Raw genomic sequence first — 14,749 nt, 5'->3', positions numbered from 1 at the left:
GTGCTGAATCCTGAGCTGAACTGCATGAATCTGAATGCTTTGCTAAGGAGATATTAACTCAAACTTTTTCTTACTTATAGTTGATACTTACTAGTTGGTTCGTTCTAAACAGGCGATGGGAAACTGTAAAAGTGCTCATTAAAACTAAAAAGTGGTCTTTAATTAGCTTTAGCAATCAGTTTCTACAACATGCACTCTATAGAGCCATCTAACCCACTGTCCCACAAGAGATGCCTCATAATATCGAAATCCAACCTGCATAACCTCTTATTACTCTTACTAACCTACTGAATGACAGCTGTACAGATTAAGTTCAGTGGGTTTAATAATAGAAATAAGAAGCTGCAGACTGTAAAGACTCAGTTCAGTGGGTTTAATAATAGAAATAAGAAGCTGCAGACTGTAAAGACTCAGTTCAGTGGGTTTAATAATAGAAATAAGAAGCTGCAGACTGTAAAGACTCAGTTCAGTGGGTTTAATAATAGAAATAAGAAGGTGGAGACTGTAAAGACTCAGTTCAGTGGGTTTAATAATAGAAATAAGAAGGTGGAGACTGTACAGACTCAGTTCAGTGGGTTTAATAATAGAAATAAGAAGGTGGAGACTGTACAGACTCAGTTCAGTGGGTTTAATGATAGAAATAAGAAGGTGGAGACTGTACAGACTCAGTTCTGAGCATTTAGCAAGAGTAATATGATACTAAGTGGTTCTATATGGTATATAGCCTCAAGCAGAGGTGCCTAACCCCATGCTCAAGTAAAGTTCAAAAAACAACTTGGAGAGAAGTAATATAGAAATGAAACTCTCACTATCTCAATACTGTTGATTGAAAGTATACGTGCATGTAAAGTATACATTTTGCACGTAACTCGTAAACGTACCTAGTTACAACTCATGCCACAGCATTGAGAACTAACTTAGTGTTTATCTATACTAATAAAGTAACGGGGGGCTTCAGGCTCAACTGAGGCGCTGCAGGTTCTACCAGCTAAACAGTCTGTTGCGCAGAGGATGAACCGAGTGGGACTCACGCGCTCCTGTCCTGTGTTGGGTGGTAGAAATCCACAGAGTAGCCAAAGTAGCTGCCCTCAGGTCCACTGTACACCGACGGTTTGTCCAGGTCCAGGTTAAACGCTGCTATCATCCCGCACACAACCGCGAGTACGCACGAAAGCGCGCGGAAACACGCACGCACCGCGCGCGCCACCATCTCTGCGGTCCCCGGTGCCGGTGAAACGGAAAGACCAAACTGCTGCTCTCGGTGATGAGGATGATAGAAACGCCCTCGAGCCACTCCGCGCGCCCAGTCTCCACTCACTCAGCGCGCCGCGCGCCTCTTCTCTCCAGACTCCGCGCGAGCTGGCTAGACATTATAACGAGGTACGCGCGAGATGCGCTTTTTTCCCGCCCGCATTCCGATAAACCACGCCTACTGGACTACGACTGGCCAGCAGAACAGAAGGTGGGACAACTCTACCCAATTATAAAGCAGGAGGCGGGGCACTAGTAGCCAATAGCAACAAAGGAGGCTAGCCAATCAAAACGCAGGAGGCGGATTTGAGAGAATGTGGGTGAGGATGGATGGATGGATGGATGAGAGCAGGCGCACCAGACTCACCACATCATACAAAGCAGAGAGCCCAAAGCCAACTCCTTTAAAAGGGGAAGTCCACCGAGTTTTCTAAATTTCTGCATCATTCAATGGTTACATGTAACAAAGTCTTTCGGAGTGGTTTGAGGCGAAGTGATTCATTGAAACTTACAGACTGTGATTTTTCACAGTGGTGGTGATGGGAACCAGGGGTCGCCATGTCTACAACACAAACCTTTTTATTTACTATCCAAACCCACCACACAGTAAAAAAGGAGAGGTCAGCTCAGCTTAAAATGATACAGTAACTGACCACATGGCTTTCCTTGAGTTCACCCAACTCAAACTTCTTAGCTGAGTCAAGAATTCTCCCAGCTACTGTCTGCATCTCAGTTAGATAAACAAAACTGAATTTATGTTTTTTACTCAGTTTCTCCACTAGCTGGCGCTCCTTCTATCACACAGTCTCACCTGGCATATTTTCCTCTTGGGCTTCCAGATTTCACCAGCTATGGCATTGCTGGGATTCAAACTCACAACCTCCTGATGTTGGAATGAATCATTAGCCAGTTGCACCATGTGAGACTTTGCCATGGTTTAAAGTGAAAACAACAAATATTTTCTCCATTAATCTTAACTGCTTCATGTCTTCCTGAGTGGTGCAGTGGACTAAGCCATCACCCTGACAGGAGGTTGTGAGTTTGAGCCCCAGCGATGCCATAGCCATCCGTAAGTGTGTACCAAAGAGGAAAGATGTCCAGCAGGATGGTGTGGAAAGAGTCCCGGCTAGTGAGAAAGTTGAGTATATAAAACAAGTTCATTTTATTTACCTCACTGAGAGGCAGAACTAAAAAATTACAAGTTTTTGATTTTTTGACTCAACTAAGAAGTTTGAGTTGTGTGCCCTCAAGTTGAGTCCACTCAAGAAAAGCCATGTAATCAGTTACTATATCATTTTGAGTTGAGCTGACCTCTCATTTTTAACAGTGCAGTGAACCTACACGAGTGTTTGTATGTAATGTTGATCATGGAAACCTAGAGATAGATCTGAAAAAGAAGCTTCTTTGGGAATAATTTTGCCTCATAACGCCCTGCATGTACTCCTCCACTGTTAATCTATCAAATAATAAGAGACAATTCAGGCCATAACTTTCTAAAACATCTACCATAAATTAACAGCCAATGTCTTTTTCTTATTTCATCTAATAAATTCTGTGAGGGAGCTTTTAGAGGCATTAAACTCAGACGTCTGGTTCCTATCACCACCACTGTGAACTGAGACCATAACACCATGAATTCATTTGCTAACATTTCTGATTTATTTATGTAGAAAGTTTTTAAAAATTGACGGAATTCTCCTTTAAGGAAAAGTGCCGATTAACAAGAAGGGCATGTGAGCTACTAAATGCATTTAAAAACAAAATGAAAACGTTTATTACATTGTCATTACAATGCGTGTGCCATCTGAGCAACTTCCTATCTGAAACAGAGTTCTGCTTAATGAGGCTTTGAGCATAATTAAGGGTCATTAACGTTAACTAACAGTAATTAGGCATGTAAAACGTTCTAAAGTTAAACGTGGTTGCGAGCGGCCTGCGCTGGTCATACGGAAAATAAGCAGCTTGGCTGTTTTGATGCGAACCTAAAAATGGCCACGACTTCCTAATTTGCTTCTATAAAATAAAACCCGACCCACATGCAGGAGCAAAAACGCTGCTGACCTTTCCTCTCCAGTTTAGCGTGTTTATATTCCTCAGTGTTGCTCAGATAACATCATCATCTGTGGCTGTGTTGGTGTTAACCTACTATTAGAGTAAATTAACTCCACATTTGCAGCTAAATTAACTCTAATTTGAAGGGAACCCATGTTTTGGGGTTTTTGTTTCAGTCTGGGCATCAGATCTCTAAGCCCTGTGTGGTCCAGAGGTTTGACCAGAGAATGAATCAGGACAGATTTTCAAAGAAGCTCCTAAGCCACCGGAACAAATTCAGAGCCACAGACACAAGCAGTTCACCTATTAAAACTTCATTAGTGCCAAAAAGGGGTTCTGCTATTGTTACAAGCTTGACATTGTAACAACAGAAGAACCCTTTGTGGCGCTATATAGAACCGTCTACAGCACATTCTCCATCAATGTCCCAATGCAAAGAACCCTTTAATCATGCAAAGGGTTCTTTGAGTGTTTGAATGAACTATTTTCTTTACTAAAAAACCCTTGAAGAACCATCATTTTTAAGAGTGTACTGTATTCCTTGACCCCTTAAATGGCCAGGGCCCACCGACAGGCCCAAAAATGTTATTAAACACGTCTATAACCTTAGAATAGCTCAACCAGTTTGCACTGAAGTCCCTGTAGTTACTGCATAAAAAGCCTTAATATGTAACAAGTCTGGGATTTTAAGAGGTTAGAAACAGCAGACTGCTCTAAAAATGCTGCATTCTGGGAGAAACAGGTCCAGCTTCTCATCAACAAAGGTAAAACGTTGGATTTTGTTGGATCTGTTTTTTTTACAGTAATTAGTTTTTTTTTACAGTAATTTACTAGAAAAGTTGCCTTAAGCCTTAAAGATGAATTCCACTGATTAACAAAAGCATAATTTAATGGTTAAGATGTAAACAAAGTCATTCAGAGTGGTTTGGTGTGAAACACTCTGTTCTGGAGAAACTTACAGAGTCAGAACTGTTCACAGTGGTGGTGATAGGAACCAGACGTCCACCTCTAAAAGCTCCCTCACAGACAGTTATTACACAAAGTGGTTATGAATATGCTGCCTGATGTCTGAGCCACTGTTTTACAGTAGTTTTGTGGCCTAAAATGTATTTAGATCTATTTATTTTAATCTATTCTTGGTGGAGGGATACATGAAGGGTGTTCTAAGGCAAAATAGTCCCCAAAGGAAACTGTTTTTTTTTCAGATGTATCACTGATCTACCATATATCAGCATTTAATTACTGTTTTTTTACAGTACGTTTTTGTAGAGCATATGTCAAAGGAAGTTGGTACTGTTGTGCAACCTTGAGCAGCCAGTCTTTGAATGCTGTAGTGGGGCGGAGCTTCCCATCATTCCCTTGCGGTTTTGTTAGTTTTTGTCATTTTGCTTTTAATTCTTCTATCCACATTTCATTTACATGAGTTTGACCAGCAGAAGTGCATGTGATGGCCAGTTCATGCTGTGACTGATAAACAGTACAATGCTAGTGTCTCAGGGTCACTAACCATGCATGAATGTTCAAGCGTTTGTTATCAAAAGCTCTCAAGATAGATTTGCCCTGTTTGCATATATTTTTACATGTTGTGTGGTAAAGCTGAGGGTCGGCCGACGGCTTCGACTGCACATCAACTGCATTTCGGAATACAGTAAGTTTCTGTAATTGTATAATACAGTATAAGCACTGTAAATAAACAGGGTACTCTTTTTTATGTGTTTAGTTTGTGGTTGCCAGGATTGGGACAGGGATTGGGACTGATCTGAAAGGAAAGTGATGTACCTAATCAGAGTTTAAGAGGCATGAGGCTGCATTCAGATGGCAGGATGTATTCTTCCTGTGGCAACACACCAAATGAACAGACTGAAGAAACTGGCACTTATTGCGCTTCCACCAGGCTTCGTTTTTCCTAATCAGCCCTCATGAACATTTGCAACATCAGCAAGTGCCTTGAACACCCCTTATTTCTACGTTAAAGTACTACCATGGTGGACACCCCACAAATTGGCTTCTTTTCTTTATTTGTATTTGAGCAACTGGCCTGTACACTATTTGACAATTTCATGCTGAATGGACCAATAGAAATGTTAACATTAAAACTGAATTAAAATTAATTAATGTTTTTGTCTTCTCCTGTAAGAAAACCTTTTGGAAATTTTTTCTTTGAACAGCAACAATATGGAAGATGGAGACTATTAGAGGCAGATCTTGCTAGACATCTGATGTTTTGGGGGTCTTGACTGAGGCTGACGATCCTCATTGACCACAAACTCTGGCTAAATATGCGTCAGATAAACTCTCAGAAGAAGCGCCGGCCTAAAGTGCAAAGTCCCTCAAGTGTAGCCTTAATATGTAATAAGTCTGGAATTTTAGGCTAAAAACTGATCTAGAAAAATGCTGGATTCTGGGAGAAACAGGTCCAGTAAAAAGTTAAAATGTTGGATTTTACAGTAATTACTTTTTTTTTTACAGAAATTTACTGTTTTTTACAGAGCATACTGGGAAAGTGGTCGGTACTTATGAGCAACCTTGAGCAGCCTGTATCTGAATGTTGTGGTGAGGCGGAACTTCCCATCATGTCTTCTCCTGTAAGGAAACATTTTGGAAATATTTGCTTTGAACAGCAACAATATGGAAGATGGAGACTATTAGAGACAAATCTTGCTAGACATCTGAGGTTTTGGGGGTCTTGACTGAGGATGAGGATCCTCATTGACCACAAACTCTGGCTAAATAAGCATCAGATAAACTCTCAGAAGAAGCGCCGTCCTAAAGTGCCAAGTCCCTGTAGTTACTAAATAATAAGCCTTAATATGTAATGCATCTGGGATTTTAAGAGCTTAAAAACAGCAGATTGTTCTACAAAATGCTGCATTCTGGGAGAAACAGGTCCAGTAAGAAGTTAAAATGTTGAATTTTACAGTAATTACTGTTTTTGTTATTTACAGTAATTTACCGTTTTTTGCAGAGCATGTTGGGAAAGCATTTGATACTTTTAAGCAACTTTAAGCAGCCCGTCTCTGAATGTTGTAGTGGGGCGGAGCTTCTCATCATTCCTTCTACTGCAAGGAAACATTTTGGAAATATTTTCTTTGAACAGCAACAATATGGAAGATTCCAATATGGAGACTATTAGAGATGTTGTTTTGGAGGTCTTGACTGAGGCTGAGGATCCTCATCGACCACAAACTGTGGCTAAATATGCACCAGATAAACTCTCAGAAGAAGCGCCGTCCAAATGTGCCAAACCTGCATTTTATACGTGTGTAATTAACTTTGTTTATTCACGAGACACATTAAAGTGACTTTGGCCTCCGGCTTAATAAATGCTTAATTAGAACAAGCGAATCCCTCACAGTGGGCTTTACAGGGCACACATGCTGCACGTAGGTAAAACACTGTGAGAAACACACACCAGTGCACACGAGCAGAAACAGACGGAACGCATTTGAAGGTGAGGGACAATGTAAGCCAGGTGTGACACATTCCTCCATCCCTCCATCCCTGAGAGAACAGCAGCACGGCCGAGCACTGACCACACAAGCTCCCTGCTCATATCAGTATTACCCCCAACGGACAGCATCAGACAGACAGAGGGAGAGATAGAGAGGGCGAGTGAGAGAGAGAGAGAGGCAGAGAGGGAGAGATAGAGAGAGAGAGGGAGAGATAGAAGGTGAGAGAGAGAGAAAAAGAGAGAGAGAGAGAGGGGGAGATAGAGATGAGAGGGAGGGAGGGAGACAGAGAGGGAGAGTGAGAGAAGTAGAACAACGGAGGAGAGCAGGACAGAATGGGAGAGAGGGAGGAAAAAGAGAGGGACAGAGAATGAGAGTGGGTGAAAAAGAGAAAAGAGGGAGAGAGAGAGAATAGGAGAAAGGAAGAGAGTGAGGAAGGGGGGTGGACACGGAGCGAGAATGAGAGGGTGAAATAAGGGGAGAGGGAGAAATAGAAAGGAAAGGGAGAGAAAGTAGGAGAGGAAGAAAGACTGGGAAAGGGAGGGAGAGAAAGGGAGAAAAAAGAGGAGAGCAAGACAGAGAGAGAGACAGAATGAAAGTGGGAGAAAAAGAGAGGAGAGGGAGAGAGAAAGCGAGAGATGAAGAGAGAGTGAGGAAGCGGAGACAGAGAGAGAGAAAAAGAGAAGAGCAAGATAGAGGGAGAAAGAGAAAAAAAGAGGGTGAAAAACAGGAGAGATAGAGATGAAGAGAGAGTGGGAGAAAGATTGAGAGAGTCAGAGAGGAAGAGAGAGGAAGAGGCAGGGGAGGGAGACAGAGAGACAGACAAAGAATGTGAGAGAGAGAGAAAGAGAAGAGAGACAGTGTAGGAGAAAAGGAGAAAGAGAGGACAGCAAGAAAGGAGAGAGGGAGAAAGAGCGAGAGAGAAGATATATGGGAGGAAAGTAAAGGAGAGCAAGAGACAGAGCGAGAAGGAAGGAAAGGGAGAAAGAGAAAGAGTGAAAGACAGAGAGAATGGGCAAGTAGAGTCAAAAAGAGAGAGAGGTATAAGAAGAAAGAAAAGGGGAGAGTGAGGAGGGAGAGAGACAAAGTGAGTGAAAGAAAGAGAGAGAGGGAAAGATCAGATCAGAACAATCTGGAAAGGCAGAGGGGGGGTATTAAAAGAAAGGAAGAAGGAGATAGAGGTGGGATTAGAGGCTGGAGCGAAGACGGAGAGAAGAAAGGAGAGAAAATACAGAAAAAAAGAAAGAAAAGAGCGGGTTAAGGAGGCCACGGCGAGGAGAGGGACGGAGGCGAAGGGGAAAGCACTGGTCTTCTTCAAACGGAGTGCAGGTAAATTGAAGAAGAACGTCCCTCAGAAGGAAAGACAAAAATAAAACAGAAGGCAGAAGCTCCGTCATTCGATATTAGTTCCACTGATCCTCGTCTTACACAAGTGCTCCGCGGAGACTCGGAGCTCAGCGAACACATTTCCTCACTAACGTATTGCTGCCCAGATCAAATATAGAGCAGGATCCTGGCTCCTGCACAAACACGGCCAGATGAAATACATAAAACCCAGCGTGGCGGCGCAGATCCATCAGCTGAACGAGTGCAGTCGGAGGCCTGGGGATTAAACAATAACAATAACGGAAACGTGTAAAAAAGTAATCGCTCACTTTGTTACTCAATTCATTTCAAAAATGTAGTTAATTGCGAATTACTGAATTTGACACAATCTGGCTTCATTACCACCAGCGCTACTAATCTAAACATCACCTAACCCTTTTTTTGCCATATGAAGGCTAAAGCAGGGAGCTAATAGCAGGTTTTACAGTGATCTGGCTGTGTGTTTGTGCTGTATTTCTGGGTTGTGGGATGTTAGAGCTGGTTTCTCTCACTGCCCAGTGCCCAGTGATGGCAGGTTCCTCTGAGTGTTCAGGTGTGTAAATCATGTCACTATTTTTAACCCTTTGTTTATAATATGAAGGCTAAAAGCAGAGATGTAGTATAATAGTAGCGAGTGGGGTTTGGGTGATTTTGGAGCTGGACTGCTGGCTGATGGATGGTCACAGGTGGATGAAATCACTCTGGATGGTGAGGCAGAGTCTGATGAGTGATCTGATGTGTGAATCGCTGTTTTAACCCTGTGTTGGAATATGAAGGCCAAAAAACAGAGCAATAATATCAGGATTTTGGGTGATTTTCTGAGCCCGATTACTCACTGATGCTCACTCACAGCTCGATGAAGTCAAGTTAGCTAGTTAGGGGCGGGTCTGCTGAACGTCCTGATATGTGGAACATAAGTGTGTGTCATTTTCTGTTGAATATATCGTTGCTGAAAAAAATCTCCATTTTTATCACCTTTCTTATTTCTATGTCATTCGAACACGGTGGCTGTTCTTTACATTGTGTAAACATTTCATCAGGAATGGACCAATAGCAACGCTCCAAAGTGACCTGGAATAAAACCTGTTTGGGATGTTTTAGCTTCTGCAAATGAGATATTTTTGAGAGTTTTGTTCCAATGTTTTCTACATCTTTTCTGACTCTGAAAAACAAATGACTTGTACTCAGTTGCCGTTTTGACTGGAAATGAATAAATACATGAAAAGTGGTCTTTGACATTTGCCCAGTAATGTACACTATATGTCCAAAAGGTATCCAGACACTAAAGTGCACCCAAACCTTGTATAATCTCAGTACAAAAGCATTGCTAATAGAATGAGATACTCTGGAGCAGCCAGACATGAGCCTAAGGTCACCATGCCCAATGCCATGAATTAGCTGGAGGGGTATAAAGCCCCCCAGCATTGGCCTGTGGAGCAGTGGAACTGAGATCTCTGGAGTGATGAAGCATCATCCAGTCTCTTTGGGATGAGTTAGAGTGATCCAGAACTGACCATCCAACATCAGTACCTGACCCCACTAATGCTCTTGTGGCTGCCATCAAATCCTCACAGCAATGTTGAAACATCTAGTGTAAAGCCTTCCCAGAAGAGTAGAAGCTGTTACTGCAGCAAAGAAGAACAAACTCCTATTCATACCCTTGATTTCAGAATTAACATGGGACGAGCTGGTGTCTACAAACTTTTGGACATTTAGTGCATAAAATAATACAGTGGGAAGATTTTCGGCCATATTTCCCAATCCCAGTTGGGAATCTTACTCACGGCAGCCCCACTCTTCAGCAGGTGGAGACAGTCGGTTGTAAAAGGGCGCCTCATTTTTTAGGTCGTGTCTTTGGAGACGTAGCAGCTACTCAAGACCGCAAGCGTGGGCGGTGCGGAGACACATTCGCGGAGATACTCTCAACAGGACAATGGTCCGAGTATGAGACCATCTGAGACTGTTTTCTTCGGAGTACTGACAGACAAAGTGAACCCGAGATGTTCTACCAGCTTCTCGGAATCTGTCTTGGGTTGCTGCCCTGAGGATTCTGATTTCTTTCCTCTGTCAAAACACACACACATCATTGCAAAAGCATTACGGATTGGCTGCATGTATGAAAGGAATCTGGTTAATACTGAGAGAAGGATGAGAGAGGAGCAGGAGAGCATTCTCTGAATTCCCCTCGCAGGCCATGAGGCAGAGAGCCAGTCTACTAGACTGACCAGAGACGAGGCCAGCAGACTGGGTCTGGATTTAGCTCTGAGAACAATTACAGAAGTCATTTTACATTAGAGGGCACTTATTCATGTGTAATTACATCGTTCTAAACAGCTTTCAAGCTTTATTATACAGTCGTAAACCTTGAATGAACATTCGTTAGGCTTGAACGTTGACTGATATCTACGCTTATGAAAAAGTCAGCCTAACAAGCACTTTATAACAATTACCACACACGGTAATATTTTGGAAATATTTTCTCTAATCAAAAACAAATCAAACTCCTACTTTGGAATGTGCCTGATTGGATTTTGTTATTCATTTGTAAGAGTTTCATGGACTTTTAATTAATGTGGAGACTGATAGAGGGACTTTCTGACAAGTGGAAGTCCAAGGCAGATGCTATGATGGCACTCATCCCTTACCTGAGCACGAATGAACCCATCTGCCAAACATCAGTCCATGGTAATAATAGGTCATTACAATGTTCACTTGGCTGGAGTGAAACATCATCGACTGAAGATGTAAGAAAATCCACCTTAAAGCTCAGATCAGCCTCAGTGTTGAAGACAAAGATACAAAGCAAACCAACACAGCCATAAGAAACCTTCCTAACTCCTCCTAATTTGGTTATATTTTAAACCATCTGAAAATGTCAGCCGCTCTTTAGAAGTTAAGATATACTTTAATTTTCATTTCTATTCTATTCCAATACACAGTAGTGTGCAAAAGTCAGACCCTTCATTCACTTAATTTCCACAACATTAAAAAGATGCTTTCACAGCTAAATATAATACCAGGTTATTCAGTATGTAGCATATACAACCTTGGCATTTATTTCAGCTTCCTTGCTTTGAACCTTTTATTTTTTTTAAAGAAATCTGCAGGGATATTTCTCCACACCTCCAAAGTTCAGTCTTAGAAGTTGGTTGCGTTTTCTACCTCTAACAATCCAAGTAATCCTAAAGACATTCAGTGATGTTGAGGTCTGGACTCTGGGCCAGTCAACCCATTTTACTGAGAACATCAGCATCGTCTTTGATGATTTGCAATTTTTCTAATTTTTTCCTTGGTTTTGATTTTTTTTTTATTTTTTGTTTCTCAGTAACAGCTTCACGCAACATTTCAGACCCATGGAGCTGTCCCCTCACAGAAACACCTGTGGAAGCAAGTGTGGAGCTTGATCGCCATTGCCAGAACAAAACATATATATATATATATATAAATTATATAAAAAGGTTGGGACAGCGGCAAGAAAAAGGCTGGTAAAGTTGTGTAATGCTAAAACACCTGGTGGCTTAATTGGCAACAGGTCAGTAACATGATTTGGTATAAAAAGAGCACCTCAGAGAGGCTGAGTCTGGAATATAAAACTAAAACGTAAAGAAGAAATCATATAAAAAAGATCCAGAAACGCTGCCAACTTCTCTGGGCCTGAGCTCATTTAAAATGGACTGAGGGGAAGTGGAAAGGTGTCCTGTGGTCCGACGAATCAACACTTGAAATTGTTTTTGGAAATCATGGACACTGTGTCCTCTGGGCTAAAGACCACTCAGCTTGTTATCAGCTTGTTATCATATATATTGTTATATATGCTGATCAATATATACGTTTTGGCAACATATGCTGCCATCCAGATGACGTCTTTTTCAGGGAAGGCCTTGATTATTTCAGCAAGACAGTGTCAAAACCACATTCTACATGTATTATAACAGCATTGCTCCGTATTAAAAGAGTCCGGGTGCTAAACTGGCCTGCCTGCAGTCCAGACCTGTCACCACTGAGAACATGTGGCACATTATAAAATGAAAAATACAATAAAGGACCCCTGAACTGTTGAGCAGCTGAAATTCTATGTCAAACGAGAACAGGAAAACATTCCACTTTCAAAACTACAGCAGCGTCTCCTCAGTTCCCAAACGCTAACAGAGTGCTGTTAAAAGAACAGGTGATGAAACACAGTGGTAAACAGGCCCCCGTCCCAACTTTTTTGGAACGTGTTGTTGGCATCAAATTCAAAATGGGCATATATTTTTCAAAAAACAAAATTTCTCAGTTTCAACATATGATTTGTTGTCTGTAGTATTTTCCTTTAAAAGTATAGTTTATATGATTTGCACATCATTGCATTCTATTTTTATTTACTTTCGGCACAGCGTTCCAACTTTTTTGGAAATGGGGTTAATAATTACGTTGTTACGTTGTTTTTCGATGTCAAGAAATTAGTTTTTTCCCTTCAAATTACGACTTTACTTAAAAATGTATCAAACTAAAATCATAATGGAAAATCCCCTCTTCACATACAACATATACATATATGATACTGACTGCTAGAAGATTTGGATCCGTACTTTCGGCAGAATTCCTTGTTTCAATGAGCTACGCTAAAAATAGTGAATATAAAATTACATTAATTTAGTTACCATTTTGGAAGAATTTAAAGCCAACATAAACCTCAGGGCCCAGTCAGTGCACACGTTCTGATGTGTCTGAAGGCCCAAACGGAGCAAACATGTAGCTACAGTTTCATCAAAGCACTTTGGGCTGATAAAAGTTTGCTGAGCTTTCAGAACGCGCTTCACAATTTCATTTACTTTGCCACTGATCAAGAGGAAAATATGGCGTTTGATGTGGTGCCCAAATGTCGTTTATTTGAGAGCTTGATGAAAACTTGGGTTCCACCGAAATGGCGTTTTTTATTTCTTCGCTGTAATTACATGCAAAGCTTTCAGGCGAGTCGCCGAGCGCATACACGATCTGTTCCATATGTCACACCGACCTGAGCGGGAACGCTTTTAATTATCAGCCGCTGTGAATGCTACAAAACGAGGCGGGCCTCGAGCGGCCTAATCTAATGACCCAGAGGATCAGAAAGGCCAAAGCGGCCACATCCTGTGACATCATGTCTCTCTGAAAACAAAGAGATCAAGATGCTTCACTGATCCATGTTGGAATAAGGCTCCGAAATTTGATTCAGAGGAGAGTTGTTTTGTAGAATCGGCTACTTTCCTTCTATGCACTCGGAAACTGGACCTGAACTCAGAGCAAGCAAAAATATGCTTGCTTAGAATTTCTACCTTAAGGTCCAATTAGGTGAAGTCAAGATGGACCAATAGATTGTTGTGTTAAACAATCAATATCTACTCACACGTTACACATAAGATATCTAGACGTTATGGTTTCTTGAATTCGTGATCTTTTCAATTTGGTATTGTATTTAAAACAATTAGATAGTCAATTATGTAAATACTTACATTTACATTCAACATTAATTATTGGTTGAAGACACATTTCAGGCTTTTAACTGATCTCAGATTAAAATCCTTTTGCTTTCAGTGAGTCTATATAACTGTAATTACGTTTATATTATTAAAACAAATGATTGAATATGCCATTTTGTCACTACCAAAGTAATCATAACCCTATCAAAACCTCTCCAATATTTCAGTAGGCTCTGTTCCAGTAGTGACCATTTTAGCTCATTTTGAGCAGAACTCAAAAATGTGAGCCAGTAAAAGACCAACAAAAACAGCTTTAAAAAAAGTTGCACACAAATAAATCATATTTTTCATTAAAACACAAAAAGATTTCAGAATCTCAGAAAATGTGTTTCGGTAGTGACAATCCTTAATGCTCCACACTGATTTTCAGACTTTGGGACACATTTACTTCAAAACAATGGGATCTAACTGCTCACTATGTGGCCGTGAGGGACAAGGATGCAGCCTCACTTTCTGATCTAAAATTCAGGGGTGTGGCTAAAATCAAGCTCCGCCCAATGACTAAAATTCTTTGTTTCAGTAGTGACAGGATTGCATTTTTTGATTAAAAATTAAACTCACGATAAATCAAAATCTTTAAACCTCACTTTGAAATCAATCAAAAAGATCTTTACATTTATTTTAGAAAAAAATTCCAAAAAGTAAAGTATAATTTTATCAAAGTAAAATCGAGAGGTTAGGGTTTGGGACAGACACCTCCCAACAGAGAGTACCTTATAAATGATGACTTTGTATTCATTTAGCTTATTACTATCTCTATTAATACCATGGGTTTTAAACAGATTCAAACATAATTCTTGTAAATATTTAACATCTGAATATGCAACTTTAATTTTATTTTTTTTTTGCTATGGGACTGCAGTTTGAACTTGTTTGGTAGAATGATCCATATACATTATATATATATATATATACACACGCACACAGCAACATTTATTTGGCAGACTGCCAAGGATACATGGCATACATGATTATAACAACAATACAAGAAATACAGAGAGGAAGCGACGGTGGACACATGTTTGTGGAGTGCCATGCAGCTTCTACACGTCCCCAAAGTTCATCCATGGTAGCCGCTGGTTGTTTCTGCTGCAGCAGTCGCCGTGCGACCATGTCCCAGGCATGTTCACT

The 14,749-nt window shown here is 40.9% G+C and overlaps 1 protein-coding gene across 1 annotated transcript in view; it reads right to left on the bottom strand.

Annotated features, from left to right (window-relative positions):
* itga8 (integrin, alpha 8) overlaps nt 1-1,644 on the bottom strand; it is a 154,880-nt gene extending 153,236 nt beyond the window's left edge. Inside the window, exon 1 of the mRNA XM_036558569.1 lies at nt 1,032-1,644. Within this exon, the coding sequence (XP_036414462.1) occupies nt 1,032-1,210 (179 nt within the window). The 5' untranslated portion in view covers nt 1,211-1,644. The remainder of the gene's footprint in view (nt 1-1,031) is intronic.
* Nucleotides 1,645-14,749: the final 13,105 nt, after the last annotated feature.

The sequence above is a fragment of the Colossoma macropomum genome, unplaced genomic scaffold (assembly GCF_904425465.1).
Source record: "Colossoma macropomum unplaced genomic scaffold, Colossoma_macropomum, whole genome shotgun sequence".
Taxonomy (NCBI): Eukaryota; Metazoa; Chordata; class Actinopteri; order Characiformes; family Serrasalmidae; genus Colossoma; species Colossoma macropomum.
This window is presented reverse-complemented; position numbering and strand designations above follow the sequence as displayed.